Raw genomic sequence first — 20,462 nt, 5'->3', positions numbered from 1 at the left:
TAGCCTTTCACAATTCTATTGTTAAATTATATTTAACTGGTTTGTAAACAAGAGGAAAGACAGAGATTGATATATAAATAAAGTGTTTTATTTCTGTACAAATTTGCCCTTGCATAATGTGTGTGTGAGGATTTGGGCATTTCAACCACAGATATTTCACAATGAATTTCTGCATATCGTCATAGTAACAACATGGCTACCTATCATTATAATGCTTCAGTGTGCTTGGCCTTATGGCTTCAACAACAAAGTGTGCAGTTGGTCATACTGAATCTTGAGGACGGTGGTGCTGTGATGTAAAATCTACATATTAGCAGATTTCTGTGGATCGGGTTGAACATTTTCTGCATTTGTATTCAAGCAAGTGAAATGGTGGCTTATATTGGTAGGAATAGTGAATCAACATGTATAGCCTACCTTAAAACAATGCTGAGATGAATATGCTTAAGAGAATCGCAACAAACACGTCTACATGTTTTAAATGATCCACTTTTATTCAGTTAATAAATACAAACTTGGTTAGAGGGATAGTTTGGTACAAAAACAGTTGGTCAGAGGTTGTCAAACCTCCTATTCCTAATACATGTATGCTACAGCTACGAGCTACGCCACAGTACACTGTATGGCCTGAACTTCATATGTGAAAATGCCTGACAAACATTACCCATTTACCATTTCAACATTAACCATTATTTGGGGTGAACAATCCCTTGTCAGACAAAATTATGATAGCAAAGAAAATTATTAAATTAAATTGTATAAAATATCTGAAGTTCTTTGAGAAAGTAGTTATCGTTGCTAGAGAAACTGAAGAAGATCCTAGTAGTTAAAAGGCGACAGTTTTTTATTTATTTATTTTTTACAGTACTCTGGGTCAGGCTGCACAGGGAAAAGAGGAGGTAGGCTTGGAAAGCAGAACAACAGTATAAACAATGCTTAATGTCTAAGGTGTCTTAAATTGTACTTCTTTCTTTTTTTAAATATGTTTTTAGGGTATTTCTGCTTTTATTGGGATAGAGACAATAGAGATTGACATATGTCGACGGCCGGAATCGAACTGCAGGCCCTGCGATGATAAGGCATGCATCTTAGTGTGCTATGCCACTTACGCACCCTTATATTGTACTTCTAACGAACCACAGAATGCTACTCTGGTATCGTACACACAACACAACATGCAGGTGTTAAAAATACTAATGTCACATTAACATAGAGCATAAGGGACAGTAAGGTAAAATATGTCCGAGACATATCCAGGTTTGGTTCAGCTATTATACGGTCAACTTCTAAGATGATAATTGCCGCTCGATGTCTGTGAACGGATACAAGCTGCCTTAGACGGTCATGATGGAAGCTACTTTCCCCATCATCACCTCAGACTGCTCTGCAGAGGTCAAATCAGGCAAATGAACTTGCTAATTCACTTCTCTTTGGACTCGACTCAAAAGATACATTTAGCATTTAACAGTGTATGTGTCATCATGAATGTGTACAATGTTTTCTATCCACATACACAAAACCGACAATGTTTCAGGCATTTGGAGACATCTCATAAAGAGAAGTATGTGCAAAAACAGCCATGACCTAAATGTTTGTGGTTTTTACAGCATTGCAGTAGCTTGGCTGGCTTGTGCTATAGAGGGAATGCTGCTGCTGAGCACTCCGGATGCCTGAACAGAATATCAGCCAAGACAGATCAGTGCCAATGCAGAAACACAATCTTCCAGTTTGAAATTCTCACACAATCAAATACAGTTTTACACATTGTAAATGACTCGTAATTCATATCACATTTATACAATCTCTCAAATATTTCGTTCACTTACTTCACATCAAAATATATCATTTAACATATCACACTATTCATAGTGCTCGCTCATGCTAGCTAGTGTTAGAAAATGTTATCTGGCATTCCCCCATTATCTGTAAACTAGTCTGTGTTAGTACAGGTCCATACGGTTAGTATTTGGAACATATCCAGTCTGTTCCCCCTGACAGTAAATGTTTTGCAAAAGGTATCAAAATGAGAGGGAGCATCCTGAAAAGCACTGTGGCTCAGTTGGTAGAGCATGGCGCTAACAACGCTTAGGTTGTGGGTTTGATTCCGGCTGGGACCAGTAAAGTAAAGTTAAAGATACAAGAGTAGCCTATGAAAGAACTGTAATGTTGACATGTCTACTGTACACACACACACACACACTGATAGCAGAACTCACTAGAACCGCCTACTGTTGCACTCTGCCATGGCAACACTGGTAAACAACAAACTCAAAGACGTTCTCTTGTTGTCCAGAATTATTAATATTCTTCCATAAAAGACAAGAGTACAGTAAACTAAATAAGCAGAAGTTGTGCTATGAATGTGGGATTGCTGTTATCAGTCCTATTGGCAACTCAGTTGGCATGCTTTGTACGCCTCCTTGAATTAACAATATATATAAAACCAATCATTTAACCATATCAGTTCTGTTGCTAAGGCAGTTGGATCAATGTGGTGGCAACCTTCAGGTGACGCTGGGTGATGAGAGGCGGCTCCCGGTCTCTTTGGTCAAGGTCCAGATGTTTTGGGCAGGTCTTGGTTCTCGGCTAGGTGTAGTTTTTGTCTGGGTGCACGTTAAGGAATCAAGCCATATGAACATGTACAGTACATCATGTTAGGAATAGGGTGAGGGTTAGGGTTGGGGTTAGGATTAGGGTTGGGGTTAGGGTTAGGGTAGGGGTTAGGGTTGGGGTTAGGATTAGGATTAGGGTTGGGGTTAGGATTAGGGTTGGGGTTAGGGTTAGGATTAGGGTTGGGGTTAGGATTGGGATTAGGGTTGGGGGTAGGATTAGGGTTAGGGTTGGGATTAGGGTTAGGGTTGGGGGTAAGATTAGGATTAGCCACAGGAATGACGTGACATTCAGAAAAGGATACATTGAGCTGCTGAGCTCCTCCAGCTGTGGGGAAAATAAAGATAAAAAGACTTCAGACACAAATAAGACACAGTCCAAAGTCAAAGTAATGAGTAGAAAATAGTTAGTTTAAATAGGGTTAGGGTTAATGTGTCATATCATGTTGCCGATGGAGGGTCAACATGGGAATGCATCTTGTCAACACTAATCATTGTAGCACTGCTCTTTGTTAACATGAAATTTGCTCAAAAGCACAAGTAAAGTTCTTACCCACACCAAGTATAGTAAGTCATTTCACAGACCATCTGTTTTGCTGCAGAATTATTTTCTGCTGCTATGGTTACAGAATATTCTTGGCAGGCCTATCTGTAATGAGCTGAAGGGCTTTCACACCTCCCTCACACATACCACAGCAGCCCCCCAACACCACACCACAGCAGCAGTGGATGTTGGAAAACATTCAACTAACAACAGACACTTTCACTTAATTTGCTCTCCAACCCTTGTGTGTGTGTGTGTGTGTGTGTGTGTGTGTGTGTGTGTGTGTGTGTGTGCGCGTGTTACCAGGGCAGACACTCTCACTTAATTGGCTCCAATCCTTGGTGTGTGTGTGTGTGTGTGTGTGTGTGTGTGTGTGTGTGTGTGTGTGTGTGTGTGTGTGTGTGTGTGTGTGTGTGTGTGTGTGCGCGCGCGCGTGCACATGCACGTGTTAAAAGGCACTGGGGTCAAACTCCAGTTGCTGGCTTCAAAATCAACACTGTGCATTTGCGTGAGTGTGCAGTTTGCTTAAAGTGTGACCCAAGAACATCTGCTCAGGAAGTCAACAACATGGTGAACACTCAATAATAGCCACATTATGATACAGTAGTGACCATGCAGAGTGCGACCAGTTACCCCCAGAATGAACAACATTGCACGTCTAACAACAGTGCTTCATAGAAATCACCATAGAAACAGAATGAGTCATTGTATTTCTAATGGCTTCAACTTGACTCCCATGTTGTGGGTCAGAAGGGGCGGACAGGAAGTGAGCTGTGTGTGGCAGCACCTACATTGCAGAGCAGGTGTTCCAGGTTGTGGTCGGAGGCACACTTCCTCTGGTCCTCAGACAGCTCCTCCACGTGACTGTCCAGGCTGAAGTGCAGCCGTGCTAGCTTCTCCTGCATCTCACGCACGTGCTCCAGCTGCTCAAAGGAACACACTTTCCCTAAGGGGGGAGGGAGAGAGAGGGAGAGAGAGGGAGAGAGAGGGAGAGAGAGGGAGAGAGAGGGAGAGAGAGAAAGGGAGGGAGAGAGAGAGAGGGAGAGAGAGAGGGAGAGAGAGAGAGGAAGAGAGAGAGGGAGAGAGAGAGGAAGAGAGAGAGGGAGGGAGAGAGAGAGAGAGGGAGAGAGAGAGAGGGTCATTCACACTTGACACACTCCTGACACCACTTGACACACACATGACTACAGGTACTATGAGAACCTTACAGACGTCATACAAACAACTGCGTTCATGCACAGTAGTGTACACACTGCAACTGACAAAACAAACGTTCTTTATATTCACAGATCAGTCCCAGCATTGTCTTACCAAACGCGCTTGCAGCTTGCCAGAGTGGAAGTCGTTGAGGAGGTTGAGGAGGCCTCCCTCCATCTCCCGTACGTCAGAGACATCTGTAAGGAAGGAGTGTTGCAGTGGGGAGGACTGGGACACCTTACTGGGCCCGGCTGGCTGGGGGGCCCGTGGCTTCTCCCTATGAGGCCTTATATAAACACCCACACGGAGCAACAGAATCCATTAACACACTGTATAGATGTCAAGAAAACATTCAAACGGATGTCTAGTCTAGTACACACTGATGTGACCTTCACTCAACCACATATCCTGTCTGTGTGTGGTGATTCAGACACACGGACACACATTAGAGTTCAGACACACAGACACACATCAGAGGATCGGTTGTGACGGTTACAGACCTGGTTGTCTTTGGTGGCGCTACCGTCACGCTGAGTACGTCTTTGGACTGTCCCGCCGCGCCGACGGACCTCTTGAACTTGCCTCTGGGTTTCGGGGAGGGGGGCTGGGGCAGGCCGAGGGAGAAGGTGGCACTCTTACTGGCGGGAAGGACCGAGATCTTGCGGGGGTTGACGGGGGGAGGAGGGGGCTGGGGGAGGGAGACTTTAGGGCTTCGTTTCTTGCGTTTGTCCTCCATGGGCTCGTCTGTGTCGAAGCCCTCTGGGAGAGATGAGAGGGCAGCTCCTCCTCACCGATACTCAGGACGTCCTGAAACAACAACAGTAGGAAGTCAAAGGCCAGTGACCCCCCCCGCCCCCTCTCTCTCTCTCTCTGTGATACAACTGGAGACAGCTTTGAGGAGGCACAGGGGGTCTGTAAGCAAGGGACAAGCTAAAGTAAAATGCAATTCCGTTTTTAGATGAATGCTGTGTAGGCGATTAGGAAGAAGTGAAATTAGACAGGCACGAGTGAAATAGTGAACCTCTATTCAATCTGATTGATTGATATAATTCTGTAATTCTTTAATTTGGAAGTATTGCCAGATAATATAATAGTCAATGCATTATTGTATGTCGGTTGCTTGACTGAGGTGTTCTTCTGTATAACTGATACAAATATACTTTGTCCAACGACCAAAAGGGTTCACTCTATGTGGGAGGTTTATGGCTCAATGACTGGTAAATGTATGAGTGACATACTTCCCCATCCTGAGCTATAGTATTACAATAGGATATTCTGAGACATCCTGAAACTTCATGAACCTCCGATTTGCTGAATACGGTCTCCATCAAGGACACGGTAGACTTGTGGAAAACGTCCAATGATTAGGATCCATTTCAGAATCCCACAGTCTGAATTCACAAACTAGGCCGGTGTGAAACAGCACCAAATATATTTTTAGAATCTCCTTGTTTCTAGAATGTTCTCTTTGTAATTGCTCTGACAAGACCCCCATAGACAATCCATAAAGTCAACTGATGCCTGCAGCTGAAAATGTGAGGCACTAAATACAGTAGGACTAGACTGTTACCATGTTTTAGTTTCATTTTCTTAACAACTTACCAGCCTATTCAGTTTTGACTATAAACCTATATAGCCAAGACCATTACAAGCCTATTTTCTATTTAAAAACAAGTCGGAGTAGGCCACGGGTCTTTATCACACCAACACATGTATTGTTATTTATTGTTTACACTTTCGAGCAAATGACTGAGCGAGCCTATAGGTCAAAGAAAACGATGTTAGAGGATTGGACCAGGGACCAACCATGGATGTTAGAGGATTGGACCAGGGACCAACCATGGATGTTAGAGGATTGGACCAGGGACCACCATGGATGTCCAATTGCTCGTCATTTTAATTCTACGACGCGCTACGCACAATCCAATCCTATGATATTGTGGCATTTAATGTAAAACAAAACAAAAATATGTCTTCATTTCATACACTTTTTATGTGGATAGCCTAAACCTCGATTTGTTTTTATAGCCAACAGAACTTGAATCAAAAGGTTTATCCAAAGATGGCCACTCGAATGAACTTCCATCACCACACACACAATACATTTCATTCACTCTTTAAGCTAGATGATTTATTACTAGTGAGAAAAAGACGCGCACGGCTACAATGCGACTCACTACACATCGGCGCAGCAGCACATTTCTAATGATGCAGGTTGAACAAATAAGCCTGTCGTCGACAGACAACACAGCACACTTGACTTACCAAATAGATTACGCACAGAAGAAATATGCCGACTAAATACCGTCACTTCTGTTGTCCTTTGATTATCGTGGATAATATCTGTATTTACGGTCGGAAACAGTAATTCTAAGTCTTGTGCTCAATATAGGCTATCCCTAGAAAAAAACCTCAATAAAACCCTACGCGCGGCATCAGTGCGGGAGGCGAATTTGCGAAACCTAGGATGGTAGGGGAAGGCAGGGCAATACCGCTACCTGATTGGTTGGCGAATGTTTCGAGGATCTCTCATGTTTCGCCAACCAATCAGGTAGCGGTATTGCCCTGCCTTCCCCTACCATCCTAGGTTTCACAAATTCGCGTGCGGGAGCCTCTTTCGCCTGTTCTTAAAGGGCCAGTGGACCAGATACTGCCTGGGGTGAGACATACTGCCTGGGGTGAGATATCCTGCCTGGGGTGAGACCAGACACTTTGATTCTGGGTGAGATCCAACGGGCGGTGTGCTAACAGCGCTATTTTGTGCCATCATTGGCAGTCCTGCTCGGCAGGTCTGAGTGGTTCATGGACACGGATGGACAGTGCAAGTCAGGCAGGCTAAAGTGATGTCTCAGGGGCTGGGGCTGGGAGGAAGTTGCATTCAGACTCGCAGGGCTTCTTGATTGCCAAGAGTAATGAAGGGAGAAAAGATACTCCTGGAGGGTGGCCATCCAGCCACTTAAGAAGCTGCATTGCTCAGGTTTGGATGAGACCCTGGTGAAGCTCTTCTGACCATTAGAAAACTGGATACAAATATTCCATTACAGTGGTCTTATTTGACCAATTTAACTTGATTTAATTGCAGTTGCCCACAATTACCTGGCAGATTTGTTAAAATGAGAGATTATACATATCAGTCTATGATACATATGTATACTTGTATACCATGAACATAGTAAAATAAACCATCATAATATCACTGCACTGTATGTTTATAGATCAGTCAAACTAATTATACTGCCACCTGGTGGTGAAAAGTAGTTAATACTAGAGTGATAATGGGATAGGATGGTACGGCGCCCTCTTGTGGCCAGGAGAAGAACACCAGGTAGGAAGGACATAAAAAGTCTGAATTTCAGACTTGATATTTTTACGCACACACTCGCACACACAAAACAGTGGCACAACCGTTAAAGGAATACAAAAATATGTTTCTTTTTATTATGGCAGATTAGAACAAAAACAACAGTGACACAAAATGCAGTTGTAGAAAAAATACAAAGCTCTCATGCATGTTTTTCTTGTTCCATGATAAATGACCAACATAACTTAGTTCTTTAACTTATTTTCTGGTCGGATGAGCTGTTTGAATATGAGTAAGCCTTTCCCAGGACGATTCTGTCTCTTAGAAGCTTGAAGAAAGCGTAGTAGTTGCTGAAGAGAATTAAAGCCAGTGAAATGGTCTGATGCCACTTTTCTGAACATATCAATGAGTAAAGCTGGTAGAATATCATCGCACCTTCCAAGATGATGAGGATGTTCAATATTCGTAAGGGCTTGTTGAAGAAAAACTACAGAGGGGAGAAAAAGATGAATAGTCAATCAACACAACAATGTCTGGAAGTAGCTAGCGCCAGCTGCTTCTGATGCAACCTGAGGGCTACACCTTAACTGTCCCTCCTAAAGACCTCCTCATCCCCACTAACCCCCTGTACAGTTTCTCTACTATGAGCTGTGTTTCGTTGTACTGCGTTTTGTTGTCTTAGTACTTGCACTCTGTCAATGACAATAATGTTGAATCTAATCTAAGAAAAAAAAGAAGAAAAAAAATATTATTTCGCTAAAATGCTCAAACTTCTTCTAGCATGGTAACTGCCAATGGCCCCTGGTCCTAGCATAGATCATGTTTTCTTATGATGACTGATGGATAGATGATTCAGTTACTTCAGACACATGCATTTGTTGTAAGTCGCTTTAGATAAGGGTGTCTACTTAACGCCCCCCCCCCCCCCAAAAAAAAAAGGGTGTGTGCTCAGCTGGTGCTACTCACATAGAAGCGATAATGGGACACGTCTGAGGGGACCGCCACGTTGTAGTGACCCATGGCTTTGTAGACATTTTTATTGTGTTTGACCAGGACGCCCTGCGGCCACATGTACTCTTCAGTCCATCTGTGGATCGAAAGAGAGCAGACAAACATCAATCAGTGAAACCTCACACGCCAGATTAAAAGGTTGGATTTTGAGCATACAGTAGCAAAAGGTGAGAGGGACAACCATCTCCCTAATAGAATCTAAAAATACACGGTAGTAGATTAAATCAGCATGACAGGTCTCTCTCTCTCTCTCTCGCTCTCTGACGACAGCTTAACTCATTCAGTGCCAAGGCTGAATAAAGCCGCCCAAGTTGTCAACATTCTACAGCAGGGGTGGCCAGGCCAACCAGTCGGAGACTAAGAGCCACAAAACATTGTTGGGGTACCAGAAAGAGCCACATCATACATGCGGGCTCACAAAAGCGCTAATTCACACACACGCAATACATTTCCAATAGGCTATGAGACCAGTGGTGTCATTTCAGCAAAAGCCAAGGTATGGCAAGGTCTGAGTGGATTTTTTTTTCAAAACAGTTGTGCAATAGTCAATTTTGGTGAGTTGTTTCTATACAATTTACTTATGTGACATTAAGGTAATGAATAAAGGAGACAACTACAGTATCCAGGTAGTACATCTTTCCTAGCAGGCAGACTGGTTCAATCTCCTTAGAAACAAAACATAACAGATTTAGCTATTCTCAACTCTAAACGAACTGCACTGTTAAAACACTAGATTAGACCTCACCTGTGTCCCTGTCCCTGTCACCTGTTTAGACCTCACCTGTGTCCCTGTACTTGTCTCTGCTGCCCTTTGACCAAAAGAGGTCTTTATGTCCATTTTCCTTTTTTCCCCTGGCATATTTGTTTTACCAGCTCACCTAGTAAAAGTGAGACGATTGACAATATCAAAAACATGCTTGCACACACATATAACTTACTCACACACAAGTCAGTGTTACTGGCCCCAATTTGGTACAATTATTACTGAAATTATTGAGAATAGAGAAATTGCTGACATACGTAAACTAGCTGTTGTAATCTTTAATGTTCGCTAACTAGCGAACTCACTAAAATAACATTAGAACATGTTTGTACTGACAGAACATGACATGAACTTGTTCATTAATATGTTACATTTGAACCAACAGTATGTAAATGGCATTTATACAGTTTGTTTAACACACCTGAATGAACGAGAATCGTGGACATGGTTTTAACATTAACGTTACTCATGGCTTGTTTATTGAGGAACCGATGTCCCGCTCCAGTGTTGCCAGATAGGCCTACTTTTGGTCACTCTGGACGGGTGGGATTTGGCAGCTTTTAGACTGGTTGGGCTTGAAATTGTCAATCCCGTCTGGCAACCCTGTGCTCCACTACAGCGCCTGGCTGGTGGGGTGAGATGGAGCCGGAAGGTTTTGAGTTACCGTTGTGTGTAGTGGATAAAATCACCAAAATGACTAAACGTGTTTCAGATTTTTTTTTAAATGTAAACCAGGTATGGCGAGTGCCATGAATTGCCATACCAAAACGACGCCTATTGAGACACAGAGAGCGAGCCACGCACTTTTAATGAATGGATTAAAGAGCCGCACAGAGACAGGCAAAGAGCCGGGTTGGCCACCCCTGTTCTACAGGCTGACTTTATTCACCAGAAATGCATAAATTATGATGGTTCCTTTTCTGTAGCCAATCAAAGTGTTGCTGCTTGGTAAACACCACATAGGACACTCGAGTGTTCCGGAACTCTTTGGCAGTTGGTAAGTTAATAGAGACTTTGAGCAGCGATGGTTGAGGGACAGCTACGGCTTCCGCAAAACATCCCAACGCGTTGCGCTGTTGCTAATTGTTCGAACGTTCGACGTGCGTTCCAGACTAGGGCCAAAATCTGTCCGCCTGTGACGTCATTCTACTGCTCTGTGCTTACTACCACAGCAGATGAATGTGTGTATCTTACTTATCTTATTTGAAGACAAATGTAATCTTCTTGCACTTGAATAGCATTAAGGTTGATGCAGGCTCACTAGTCAGCTATAGCTGATATAATATATAACATTTTATATGAAAACACCTGCTAGCATGCTAATGTCACACGTAATTCGCTCCGCTAACGTAGTACGGATTTGGCTAGTTAAATCACATCACAGTGATAAATATAATTCCATAACTGCATACTACTACGGAGCACACACTCACACACAGAGGAAATCGCGCAATCAGCAGGGAGAGAGCCCGGAGCGCACCCACGTCTCGGGCGGAGAGCTTGGACAAATCATATCCCCCCTGTCCAATACAAATGTTGGCAATATTCTCTATTGGTTAAGCGCTCCCGGTTTCAATGGTATCAGAATCTACAACCCGTCTAAACCAGCTTCGACGGTGATATTGTAATCAAAATCAAATTCATGATTGATGAAAAAAAAACACGATGAATGTTGGGCAAGTAGGCCTACACAACCGAACTGCCGTTAATCCCCAACACTGCCGTTAATCCCCATCAACGTATGATATTGATTAGTGAAATACCTATAAATAATGCAGTCAACAAGAGAAAGGTAACGGAAGGTCTGATCAGCAGATCATTTCTCATAAAGTTGGGTATATCAGCTATAGCTGACTAGTGAGCCTGCATCAACCTTAATCCTATTCAAGTGCAAGAAGATTACATTTGTCTTCACCGTTTAAGATACACACATTCATCTGCTGTGGTAGTAAGCACAGAGCAGTAGAATGACGTCACAGGCGGACAGATTTTGGCCCTAGTCTGGAACGCACGTCGAACGTTCAAACGATTAGCAACAGCGTTCGAACGATTAGGCCGTTGATGGCCCGGTAGGATTTGGCAGTGCACACGATTTGGCATGACAGCACCACTATGGCGTTCGAGAAAAGAAATTTTCCACTTTGTGATTCTGTCTCGACACCTCCTGCCATTGTAGCCCAACTCTCTACTGCGGGAGAACGACTGGTTTGCCGTACTCAGTAATATGTGTAAGTGTTATTAGTATATTTGTTAGAGATACCCGCCAATTTGACGGTTTTTCCTGTTTGTTCATAGACATGCAAGCAGCGATAGTACGTCCCCCCAACAGTCGCTGCTTAATGTCCCTAACGTGACAGGGTCAGGCTCCCCCCGGACTGTGATGCTCTACACCCCCGGTGGTACCTACATGTGCTGCAGGACGTTGGAGCAGAGGGAGGGGTCTACTTTGTGCCAGCAGCCCAGGTGCGCTGCGGCTTTGTGAAGCAGGTCACAGTAGCGCGGGGGGAGCAGGTGCCTCATGAGGATGACTGAGGTACTGACAGACACCAGGATGAAGAGCTCACAGGACCAGCGCTTGTCCACATACTGGGTGCTCTGCAGGAGGGGGGACAGAGGAACAGAGGAACAAAAGACTATCAAGGGTGGGGGTCTAACTGATCATGTCAACATATTATGTTTTACTGCTTAAAAATAAACATCGGTTATAGCAATACGCTATATTGTGCAAATGATATCATTTACATTTTACATTTTTGGCATTTAGCAGACGCCTTATTCCAAAGCGACTTACAATCAATATATCCACCCCCCGCCCCACACAAACACCCACCACCCCCACCCCTCTCATAACAGCACCCATGGACTATTGGACAAACAGGATTGGATTGGCACAGCCGTATGTAAACAAGCCATGAAACACACACCAGAAGGTCACAAAGCCCTAAAACACTGCCAGAGAGAGAGAGAGACTGAGAGAGAGAGAGAGAGACTGAGAGAGAGTGAGAGAGAGAGAGACTGAGAGAGAGTGAGAGAGAGAGAGAGAGAGAGAGAGAGAGAGAGAGAGAGAGAGACATTCGTCATGTAGCCTAGGTCAATAGCAAAAGAACAATCTAGAATCCGTTAGTTATACCTGGCCTTCGACCCCGAGGATAACCTCAATGAGCAGAATACTGAACATCAGGAACTGAAATGACGTTGTCTATGTGACATTTACACATAGAGAAAGAAAGAGAGAGAGAGAAATAGAGAGAGAGAGAGAGAGAGAGAGAGAGAGAGAGAGAGAGAGAGAGAGAGAGAGGAGAGAGACACACAGAGAAAGAGAGAGATAGACAGCGAGAGAGAAATAGAGAGAGAGAGAAATAAACATAAATCGAGAGAGAGAGGCAGAGAGCCTCAGTTCACCTCAGTTCCTCACCTTAACGAACCACACGGGTACGAAGGCCACGTAGTAGGCGCTGAGCATGGAGCTCACCAGCACCTCCTTCATCCGCCAGTTGAAGTCCATCTTCAGGTACTCCACCTCCTTGCGGATGAGGTCCGGGGAGAGGCAGCAGGCGTGCGTGGGCATGGCCTGCACCCCGTACAGCTGGCTGGTGTGCTGCTTCCACGTCTCCTTCAGTACCGCCAGGTAGTCCCGGCCGCGGCCCATGCTGCCCACCTCCTTCGACCCGATGCTGGCGATGGGCGACAGGGGCCCCAACCTCCGGAAGTCACAGTTCAACCGGAAGAAAGGAATGTACATGCCGAACCTGTGGGAACACACAGAACACACCACCTCCATGTTACTGTCATTGTCTGCTATTATAAAGCACTGACACGCAGCGTTTTCAGGTTAGGAACTCCCAAAAGCCATCCATCTAAAATTGTGTTGATGAAAAAGTAGTTAAATTGTGTAAGCGCTGTATGGAGAGTGTCTGTAGCCTAGGTCTAAGACGTTTGAGACATCCCCTGCACATTGCACATCTTGCACTATTGCTGCTACATACATTTGACATTGTATTACTGTTGTTTTATTACAGTCATTACTGCTGCTACTTATACTACACTCTTATGCACGACTACTGTCACCATTACTACCATATCATATTGTATTGTTGATTTGTTGATCGAGGAGCAAGATTCCAAAGCATCTTACTGTGTCAATTACGGCTGTATAAAATAACTGTGACAAATAACATTTGATTTGATTAAACATTCTCAGACGTTGAGCTTGAGTGCTCTGCGCTCTAGTGAGGGTTGACGTGAGCTATGTGGCTGTAGAACTAGGAGTAATATATAAATGTCATTTAGCTGATGGTTTTATCCAAAGCGACTCGCATTGCATGAGTGAGTGCATACATTTTTTAGCATATATGGTCCCAGCAGGATTCCAAACCACAACCTAACGCCAGGAACACACTGCGGACGTCAACCTCAGCAGCGTGTGTGCGTTTCATTTTGCCGCCCATGTTAACGGGTTAGAGTAGCTACACAGCGTGTGTGAGATGCACGTCTCACGCTGCCTGCCGCGGCATGCCATTTAGAAATGTGGACTTATATTCAAAGTCATATTGATATCATGCCAGCAACATACACTACAGTTTCAATGTCTAAATATGTCTTCCTTTTTTTTTTTTTTTTTTTACACTTACACTATCTGTGTAAACAAGTTCTATGACAAGTCAAGACATGTCTAAACAAGTATCTCGTGAAATGAAACATTATATTATTGACTTTGTACTCAAAGTACAAAGACAGGGCTGGCAGTAGCAGCTCCGCAGTTAGAGCCGCAGCAGAAACGCTGTCAGTTTGGAAGCCGCACGCGTGAGAGTCACAGCACGTCCACCACGCACACGCGCTGCTGAGGTAGACGTTGTCGGTGTGTTCGAGCCATAAGCGTAGTTAGCGCAAATGCTCTACCAACTGAACCACAGAGAACCACAGGAGGAGTGTGGGCGTCACCGACTGAGTGTTTATTCCAAGGTCTGGCTTGAACTGGAGCATTGTTATTGTTGTTATTGTTGTTGTCGCTGTTGTTGTTGTTGTTGAGTGTCTATTACAGGGCTGGCAACGGGCGCAGGAGCCGGGGATACTTACGGGTAGCAGAGGAACAGAAGACTGAGGACAGAGTAGGTCCTGAAGAGGAATATGATGGAGCGACACAGGCTCCAGCCCGTCAGCGTGAGCACGGCGAACCGTGCCATCACCAGGAAGATAGAGTGTGGAAAGGAGAGCTTCCCACTCTGAGACGCCTGGAGGGACAGGGACAGGGAGGGAGGAATGGGGGAGAGAGAGAGAGAGAGAGGGAGAGGCAGATATGTATGTTTGTTATGCCAATAAGGTGCCATTCAGCAGAGATAGACAGAAACATAGCCAACACACACCCACACCCAAAAAATATTTTGTCTCCTGCATGAAGATAGGAGGTAGGTGGTAAAAAGAAGAAAAAGAAAAAAATAGTTAAATTCTTACCTCTTTCACAATGGCTGCAATCAGCCTGCGTGCCAACACAATGACCGTGAACACCAGCATATTATAGTCAATGAGGTGAAAGTTCTGGATAAAGACATAAAGACACAAATCAAACAGTTTTATTATGGAGCCCTTCCTCCAACATCGAATGAGAGTCTGACACATCCATATATCATCAACACTGGAAATCTATAACTGCCATCTGTAATCGGTACATCCATTTTCTTTAGGGTTAACCCTACTGTTAAATCAATTTTATATAGCCATTGATTATTTAAAAATATATAATAATATAAAAGTGGCTCATGAGCTTAGTTCAACTGTCTTACCTCTTCAGAACCCAAAATATAACCTTGTTATACTCCACTGTTCATAAACAATGTGTAGCTTCAAAACATGGTTAAAACTATCATTTTGATCTCATGGATGGTCACAGTCCAGCATCCACAGCTCTGTCTATGAAACAGAAAAAAGTGGTAGGGAGCCCGCGTTGTTGCTGTTTGTAGGACAGACTGCACCTTTAACTAGTGACAAACATTTGGAAAGGAATTGCTATCCAGGAAGTGTTTTGTCATTTCAGATTCCAAGCTACAGATTCCAAACAATCGTTTAGTCACCAGTAATATAACCTAATCAACAGAATCACGATGGATTCTCCACTTGGCCAAACACAATCAAGCCCTCATACAACAGTAATTAAGTCATCAGCCAGGTAAACAAACCCACAGGCAAACCACTAATCCCCCAAACACAAACAAACCCTGATAAGCCACACACACAGGACATCATCATCAGTTAGTGAGAGTGGGGAAGGGGTGGGGGGGGGCTATGGGCACTCACCAGCGACGTGTGTGATGGGGGATGCGAGGGTGGGTACCACCACACGGTCTTGTAGATGTTGACGTAGTGGACAAAGAGGGCGATGAGGTGGCAGAAGAACAGGTGCAGTTCAAACAGGACGTTCCTGTCCATGGATAACTCTGGGATCTTACAGTGCTTCAGTGGGACCACTGTCTGTGCTGCCAGCGGGGGGCTGGAGATGCCCGTTCCTGAGCCGTTCCTACCAACAGGACACACACACACACACACACAGAACGTTAAAGGCAACAAATTACTTTGTTAAGGCATCAAAATTATTCTGATACTGAGGTAGAATATGTCATGGTCCTCTGTGGCTCAGTAGAGCATGGCGCTAACAATGCTTAGGTTGTGGGTTCGATTCCCACTGGGACCATATATAGGCCTGCTGAAAAATGTATGCACTCACTGCAATGTATGTCACTCTGGATAAAACCGTCAGCTAAATGGCATATATACTATAGCAGAAATGACGGTTGTCTATACCGTGAATAGTGAATAAACCAAGTTACTCTCAGAACAAGATGCTGGAATGCTTCAGTGTATGTGTATATCGCACCTATGTGTATATCACAGCTATCCCCCATAGGTTAAGGTTAGCCCTCTCTAGCCCTCTCACCTTGTCCGAGATCTTACCCCCGTCACTGGGGAGCTGGTCGAGTGGTTGCCGTTGCCGACCGAGCCCGGCTCACTGCTCAGGGGAGACCTGCAGTATGTTGTGCGGTTCGCCCCTCTCCGTCCGCCCGCCATCACAGACAACCCCACGTATCACTCTGTCTCCTGTGCCTCTGTCTGTGTTTGTGGGTGTGTGTGTGTGTGTGTGTGTGTGTGTGTGTGTGTGTGTGTGTGTGTGTGTCTGTGCTCCTTCTGGCCTATGAGCTGGTCACGTCTTTGGAAGTCCTCCTAAGTAAGAACAGGGGTCATGGTCTGGTCAGCAGAGCATCTTGAGAACAGCTGAATATCTTTGGTACTTTGACTTACGTACAGTGGTGTCGCTAAGGCAGTTTAAAGTTTTGATTATGGTCCTCTTCATTGAAAAATGTGCTTGTTTTCTTGTTTGTGTTTTATTCTTGTAAAAGAGACCCTTGGTCTCAATAGGACTCCCTGCTCAAATAAATTAAGGTTAAATAAAAGTCTCTACATGATTAGAAAGGTTATGTGTATTTTGGTAAATATTACTGTCTGAAAGTGTTGTGACCACCTTATACTAAAACTGTGATCTATAACAATGCTGTGAACACTACAGGAGTCTATTAAGTTTAGCTATCAACACTTCAAACATTACAAGTGTAATACTTAAAGCACATAACATTAATGGAATATCAATAAAACAAAACATATATTTCGAGGTGACTGGGCATGCATCTCCTTTCGAGACAATTATGCAAATTAAAGTAAATCCATGCAACGTGCAATGCTTCCCGGACATATTGAGCTATTTGGATGTTGATGCATGTGTGATATGAAAACATAGGTAGTTGATTCATGAACATATTGAGCTATTAGGGTGCTGATGCATGTGTGATATGCAAACACAGGTAGTTGATTCATGAACACATTGAGCTATTAGGGTGCTGATGCATGTGTGATATGAAAGCACAGGTAGTTGATTCATGAACATATTGAGCTATTTGGGTGCTGATGCATGTGTGATATGCAAACACATGTTTCTGTAGCTATATGTAACTTCAGACAGACAACTTTGACGAATTGCATTGGCACCACCACCAAACCAAACCACATTACTTAGAGGCGAGGCCAACAAGTTTTGCGGAAGCTGACACAGAACCCAGATAGTCAGTGGCAGAATTAGGAAGTGACAGGTCGTGAATACATCGCAGAAAATAAAACATGTATGATTTCCTAACAGTGTCCCATGCAAACGTGTCTCGAGCTCCACCACCGATCTTTCCGCCAAGACGGCAAATGCAAATGCAAATGCATGCTGCTGCTCGACGAGATACAAAAGACTGCTGCGGCCTACCACATAAACAGGCAGCATAACCAATCAAATCATACAAACATGTAAAGCTTACCGACGTCTGGACAGGTCACTTCTCTTAGTTGCAGTGATATCAAGAAGCAAGTTACACAGCAGAGATTCTCTCAACCTTTGTTGAATTAATTGTGTACTGTTTTCTCCATGATAAGACACGAAGCTGCTCATTGTGTTGATGTGAAACTACCGCTGTGTCGGGACGGGAGGACGGGGGCGCCGCCGTGAGGCTGTGGGAGGAGGGGAGGGGAGCAGCACTTAAAGACACAACCCTCTAATACTATAATATAATACTACCTTCTCATTCTGGGTTGACATGGTTGAGATACTGTGTATTTATATGCACACATTGTGAGCTTAGAATGATAAGGTTCTATCTCCGTTTAGAATGATAAGGTTCTATCTCCATTTAGAATTATAAGGTTCTATCTCCGTTTAGAATTATAAGGTTCTATCTCAGTTTAGGGTAGTTCAGAGATATTGAGCGTCAAAGTGTTTACATTCCATTATGTTTTGTGAGATGGAACCTTTGTATTTTATTAATTACTAACTCAAACATTTCAACATTTAAAAAATAACACCACACAGGCATTAATAAACACCTAATGGATCAGATTATGTAAAAAACTCAATTTTGACAAAAATTGAGATAGAACCTTATAATTCTAAGATCACGTGTATTAACACCTTTTAAAAAGTAAATGGCGACTCAAACCGAGATCAACAGTGCAATAACGAATGTTATGTATCATCAACATAATACAATACAATAATGACTGTATTCTTTTCGAAATGTATCTTTTAATGTTGGTTGATACATCTCTATATTTGTATATGTATTTACTTGTTTAAATGATAGTCATTCTTATATGATTTAGTTATTTTTGTTAAAGCACTTTGAGCTGCAACGTTTGCAGGAAAAGTGCTATACAAATAAAGGTTATTATGATTATGGCGTTATCATAGCGACATGTTTGGATCAGACTGTTAATGCATATATAAATTATGCTAGTTTAATACTCTGGACTGGTCGGAACAAGACAGCATGGATGACAGCAGATGTGACGGATGACAGAAACCTGTTTCATCTGGCAAGTTCTTGCACATTAGTGAAGTAAACAACTTGGAAACATGTGCCCTAGAAGTAGTATTCACAAAGGAGTGCTGATCGAGGACCAGTATATTCTTTTTGGATCTTAATAAAATAACGATATAATGACACAGGTGGGGACGGAATACATATGAGGGACATCGTCATTCCTCCTTCTCCTTCCTCACCACTCCCCTAGTCAAGTCTCACCTCTCCTCAACCCTCATCCCTGTATTGGTCAGGTATCACCCCATGCACTAGTCAAGTCTCACCTCTCCTCCTCAACCCTCATCCCTGTATTGGTCAGGTATGCACTAGTCAAGTCTCACCTCTCCTCCTCAACCCTCATCCCTGTATTGGTCAGGTATGCACTAGTCAAGTCTCACCTCTCCTCAACCCTCATCCATGTATTGGTCAGGTATCACCCCATGCACTAGTCAAGTCTCACCTCTCCTCCTCAACCCTCATCCCTGTATTGGTCAGGTATGCACTAGTCAAGTCTCACCTCTCCTCCTCAACCCTCATCCCTGTATTGGTCAGGTATGCACTAGTCAAGTCTCACCTCTCCTCCTCAACCCTCACCCCTCCCCAGGTCAGGTATCACCCCATGCACTAGTCAAGTCTCACCCCTCCCCAGATCAGGTATCATTCCATACACTAGTCAAGCCTCACCCTTTTTGTTGTTTTTGTTGTAGCAGTGAACACCACACATGAAAAATTAAATAGGCACATACATTTTCGACACATACAGTAGATACAGAATTACTTTCCCCCTTATTAATTAAAGGGATTGGCACAGCCATTTTTGAGACTTTTACATTAATTATATCAATTGATTGTTAAAGAATATAACATAACAATGATCGTAGTGCAACTGTCTTATCCCACCAGAACCCAAATAAAAGCTTGTTTTACTCTTTAACAAAAGCTGTATAGCTTCAAAACATGGTTAAAACTGGTCACTGAAAGCAGGTATACATAAGCATAGATAATACATACGTGTAAACCTATGTACATAATTGTATATCAAAGTACATACGTGTATATCTATGTACATAGGTGTAGTCAACTTTGTTCTAAGGCAGAAAGACTCGGATTGGTTTCTAAAAAGCCAATGGGCGGAGTTTGAACAGATGCACAACTTTTGAAAACATGACACAGGTTTGAAATGTCAATAAAAGTTTGAGTTACAAGCTGTAACGTTTTTAAATCATAATTACAATATTCAGACACGTGTGGCAATATCTTTAACACAGATACAACTGGGGGGTATTTCTTCAACGTCCCTAAAGGAAAATCCAGGCTTATTTTGATGTCTCGCGAGAGAGTAAATGTGATCGCTTTGTTGCCGTGTTAAATCACAGATTGCCCCTATAATACTTTTACCAATTATTCTTAAATCCATCATATCCCTTTTTTATTTTGTTCACTGCAATACAAAAAATAATACTTGAGTGATATCTGACTTGGGTGAGGGAGGAGGAATTACAAAGTTCCTAATATGTATTCTGTAGATGTGATACCAGATCAGCACTCCTACTCTGAGATGCTTAGTGACTGTGCTCCTCTTGCACCACTAGGTGTCAGAGTTGGTATGATAAAAGCAGGAATGGTAAAAGCCACGACAGGTTTCTCCTATTTA

At 43.4% G+C, this 20,462-nt stretch overlaps 2 protein-coding genes across 2 annotated transcripts; both read right to left on the bottom strand.

Moving 5' to 3' along the window:
- Positions 1-471: 471 nt before the first annotated feature.
- On the bottom strand, positions 472-6,738 carry ccdc28b (coiled-coil domain containing 28B). Its single transcript, XM_080533702.1, is given in 7 exon segments — positions 472-2,603; positions 2,915-2,937; positions 3,945-4,099; positions 4,465-4,471; positions 4,474-4,636; positions 4,851-5,157; positions 6,616-6,738. Coding segments are annotated over 6 exon segments (639 nt in total). The 5' UTR covers positions 5,087-5,157; positions 6,616-6,738; the 3' UTR covers positions 472-2,548.
- A 1,060-nt stretch (positions 6,739-7,798) lies between these two features.
- Positions 7,799-17,903, bottom strand: tmem39b (transmembrane protein 39B). The gene is made up of 9 exons (XM_080531082.1): positions 17,771-17,903; positions 16,354-16,637; positions 15,717-15,936; positions 14,877-14,960; positions 14,502-14,656; positions 12,841-13,174; positions 11,833-12,020; positions 8,618-8,738; positions 7,799-8,138 (listed from the first exon to the last, which is right to left on the bottom strand). The coding sequence occupies exons 2-9, from the start codon at positions 16,482-16,484 to the stop codon at positions 7,905-7,907; spliced, it is 1,467 nt and encodes a 488-aa protein (XP_080387208.1). The 5' UTR covers positions 16,485-16,637; positions 17,771-17,903; the 3' UTR covers positions 7,799-7,904.
- Positions 17,904-20,462: the final 2,559 nt, after the last annotated feature.

Source organism: Nansenia antarctica (assembly GCF_963989245.1).
Source record: "Nansenia antarctica genome assembly, chromosome: 1".
NCBI classification, from domain to species: Eukaryota; Metazoa; Chordata; class Actinopteri; order Argentiniformes; family Microstomatidae; genus Nansenia; species Nansenia antarctica.
This window is presented reverse-complemented; position numbering and strand designations above follow the sequence as displayed.

Coding starts and splice junctions, on each gene's coding strand:
- tmem39b (XM_080531082.1), bottom strand. CDS start 16,484: ATGGCGGGCGGACGGAGAGGGGCGAACCGCACAACATACTGCAGGTCT. Junction 14,961..15,716: donor CCCCATCACACACGTCGCTG/GTGAGTGCCCAT, acceptor GTCTTTATCCAG/AACTTTCACCTCATTGACTA. Junction 8,139..8,617: donor TGTCCCATTATCGCTTCTAT/GTGAGTAGCACC, acceptor TCCCCTCTGTAG/TTTTTCTTCAACAAGCCCTT.